The 3766-nt window shown below is 30.9% G+C and overlaps 1 protein-coding gene across 1 annotated transcript; it reads left to right on the forward strand.

Moving 5' to 3' along the window:
- The first annotated feature begins 654 nt into the window (after positions 1–654).
- Positions 655–3343, forward strand: LOC146939989 (uncharacterized). Its single transcript, XM_085753566.1, has 2 exons — positions 655–1596; positions 2620–3343. Exons 1-2 carry the CDS (start codon positions 743–745, stop codon positions 3254–3256), a joined length of 1491 nt encoding a protein of 496 aa, XP_085609692.1. The 5' UTR covers positions 655–742; the 3' UTR covers positions 3257–3343.
- The last annotated feature ends 423 nt before the right edge of the window (positions 3344–3766 follow it).

The raw sequence follows: 3766 nt of genomic DNA on the forward strand, positions 1-3766 counted from the left end.
AATACATATCTAGTTAATAACATTATTTCATTTTGGTCCCTGTGAGCATAACTTAGTTGACAGGGACATGCATTGTTATATGCAAGGGTCAGGGTTCGAACCCCGGACACCCCACTTATTCACTTTGAAAAGGGTGAATTCTAGCCACTAGGCTACCTAACTAAAAAAAACATTATTTCATTTTGTGAAAAACTGTCTAAAGATTACTATTAGTATTAAGGGAATTTCTTACACTCCTATATCGATTATAGAAAATAGAAATACATATCTACTATACAGAATATATTTTTTTTTATCTTCGCAGATGATAAATGTCACATATTTAATACACACTTCCGTACAAACTTCCTTTACCTTTTTCCAAATTAGTAAAATTCAATAATGGTGGAAAAAGATTCTTAAACACATATACAAGTTTAATAAGGAAAAATTGCATCATGCATGAACATTTTGCATGTAATCATACGTGTACTAGTAGTTATTTTCTTGTCCAATCAACTTTCTAGCTTGCTTCTTCCAGTTTCTAATAGCATTAGCATCCTAATCATTTTCTCAAAACAATTTAAACACTTATCACACTATACTAATCATATATATATATATATATATATATATATATATATATATATATATATATATACATATATTCATACTAATCATGTGTGAAGCCTCAACCAAGTGCACCTACAAACAGAGTTAAACTAAGTTGAATTAATTGAAGTAATTTCTTCCAATTAATCCAATGGCGCCTTTCAGTTTTCCTGATGTATTTTGTTGGATTCAAAATCTTCCACCAACCTCAGAATGGGAAACAAATTCCATCTCCTTAAACATATGTTCTTCAACAACATCTCAACCATTTCTCAATCTCACCATATCCAAAATCCATCAATCCTCAAAACTATCTTTTATCATTGTTGCTGAATTCAATAATATTGACCCTATTCATCTTTGGACTTCAAAACCATTTAAGCCAAGCTCAAAAACCACAAATTTATTAGACAAAGAAACAATTTCAAATCTCTTTGTTAATTTCATTCAAGACATTCTTCATTATGGTTCAAACAAAAACAGCCCTTTAATAAGGTTTCCAAAACTTGACTCTGGTCCAAACCTACCAAACATTTTTAACCTCACTTTCTTCACTCTTTTTGTCCTTGTTTGCATATATGAAGCACCTAAAAATATTAGTGATGCATGTATTGGTTTTTTAAAAGATCATTTGACAAGTACTCAATCAAGACAAGCTACAAATTCATTAATGAAACTTTTGGGCTCGAATTTGCAAGAACAATGGATGCGTTCTGTGAACCTTGGAATTACTAATTGGGTTGGTGAGATTGAAGAACAGCATCAAAACATGTTTAGAACGCCATGTTCTTTGTTTTCTTATGCATTTTCAACAAGTGGGTTGTGGAAAGTGCAACTTTATTGTCCTGCTACATGCATGGATGTAGAGAAATCGGAAAGTAATCCACCTGAGAAACTTGAATTTTCTCTCAAGTATCACCAAGTTGAAAGTGTTCTTCAGTTCAATTACAAAGTTGTTGTCAAAGAGGCGTGGGTTGAAATCATGGTCAATGTTGATAACATAAGGTAATCACAATTATTATTTTCATTTAATCAAGAGTAATGATATTTTGATATCTATTTGATGACAACTTTGTTGACAACCTTGTTTTTCTCACTTCTTATTGGTCAAAAACAATGGAGAGAGAAAAAGGAAGAGAGATGATAACAACATCATGTGAGTATGAGAGAGAAAGTTGTCCAAAAGTTGTCAAAAAGTGGTTGTCAAAATATCATTTCTCTTTAATTAATAAGATAAAATATATTGATATAATATGGCCAATAATAAGCATATTAGTTAGCAAAACAAAATAAATAAACTATCTCATGTTCTATTTAGAAATATAGGAAAGCTAGAAAAGCCTCATCAATTGATGGTGAGTTCGACGAAATCACCATAGCATGGCGTGGTTTAGCTAAATTCATCGTCAATCTAAACATGCACTGATTAGTTGCAATCAGTAAAGGACGATCTTTTTGTTATCTTTCTATTTTTTGTTGTTTAAATCTTTTTGTTGAGAGGAATTTCGATTTAATGCACTTAACAAATTCATGCGGTCACCACGTTGTTAGCCTTGAATTAAAATCAAGCATTTCAAATTTTAATTTTTTTAAAAACGGAAATATCAAACTTAAAATATGGATCATCTTATCTCGATCTAATGGTTATTATAAGGTGATGATTGTATGTGTTTCTTGCGGAATGCAGAAAATCTAAATCTCTATTGAGAGCCATTGATTTTGTGAGAGAGAGATAGAGAGTCTCTAAACTCATATTGATTGTGAGAGAGATAGAGAGAGAATCTCTAAACTCAATTTCTAATAAATTAATTATTTTTTATTCAAATTCCACATACTTGAAGTTCTCTTAAATTGTATATTTTAAAAAATACATATATAACATCATCCACTTTTTGGTAAATAACAACATCCCTTTTTTTAGACAATTGCATTATCTAAATAACAAGAATTTGCATGTAATTCAATATATTGGAGTAATTTTTTATTTTATTTTTCAAGTCTAAAAGTTGATTTCTTTTGGCTATATAGGTGTGATGTTACCAAATTGGTAAATGATTCTCTAGTGAAGGAAAGAGGGGCAGGTGCAACTGAAAAACATTTTCCATCAAGAATATCATTACAACTAACACCAACTATTCAAACCCAAGTTATGAGTCTATCAGTTGGAAAATCAACGGAGAATCCAAAAAAAGAAATTGGTATTGACAAAGGTATAGAAGCTTCAATTGAGCCACAAAATCCCTTAGGACTCAAAGTATCAGCTGGAGAATCAACAACCGTTAGTTTAAAGCCATGGAAATTTGAACAATCTGTTTATGGCTATAGTGCAAATTTGAATTGGTTTCTTCATGATAGTATGGATGGCAAAGAAGTTTTTTCATCCAAGCCTTCTAAATGTGCATTGCTTAATCCAAAGTCATGGTTTAAAAATCGTTACTCTAGTGCTTATAGACCTTTTAATAGACAAGGTGGGGTTATTTTTGCGGGTGATGAATATGGTGAAAAAGTGTGGTGGAAAGTGGATAAAGGAGCTATTGGAAAAACAATGGAGTGGGAGATAAGAGGTTGGATATGGTTAACCTACTGGCCTAACAAACGAGTAACGTTGTACAATGAAACTAGGAGGTTGGAGTTTCGTGAAATTGTCTATCTTGATGTTGCTTAATTACCTTAGGTGTGATGCATGATGTTATTTCATCAATTGTATGATAGAAATTAATGAAGCTATATATTGATCTTGTGTTTTAATCAATTATGACATTTTGGTTTGATGTTGGAGGGAACAAAGTATTACTATTATTGTGTTCTCAAAGGGGACTATAGTTTCGCTTTAGTCTTCCATTTTCTTAATAAATATTGTATCTGCTAAAGCCTTTGAAATATATTCATTTTATTATAAGGATCAATTGTGACGTCCAAGACCCCAAAATATAGTTTGAAACCCTTTTTGGAAAATGATTTACTAATCTTCCTTGCGAAAATAGATTTTTCATAACATAAACATGTAGGTTAAGGATATCACTAGTAACATAGACGTATCGCAATTAATCTCACAAGAAATTCTTAAAATTGTTTTTATAAAAAATCCAAATAATTTGATTCCCTCAAATACGTGGAATGGTTTTGAAAAATACTTTAAAATAAGTAAGTAGAAGAATGTAGTAAAACAGAACGT

This window comes from Medicago sativa, chromosome 3 (genome assembly GCF_051527215.1).
Source record: "Medicago sativa cultivar Bolivia chromosome 3, Bolivia_mono, whole genome shotgun sequence".
NCBI classification, from domain to species: Eukaryota; Viridiplantae; Streptophyta; class Magnoliopsida; order Fabales; family Fabaceae; genus Medicago; species Medicago sativa.

Excerpts from the sequence above, each read along its gene's own strand:
- LOC146939989 (XM_085753566.1), top strand. The coding sequence starts at position 743 with ATGGCGCCTTTCAGTTTTCCTGATGTATTTTGTTGGATTCAAAATCTT. Across the intron at positions 1,597-2,619 it reads GTCAATGTTGATAACATAAG|GTGTGATGTTACCAAATTGG; the intron begins GTAATCACAATT and ends TTGGCTATATAG.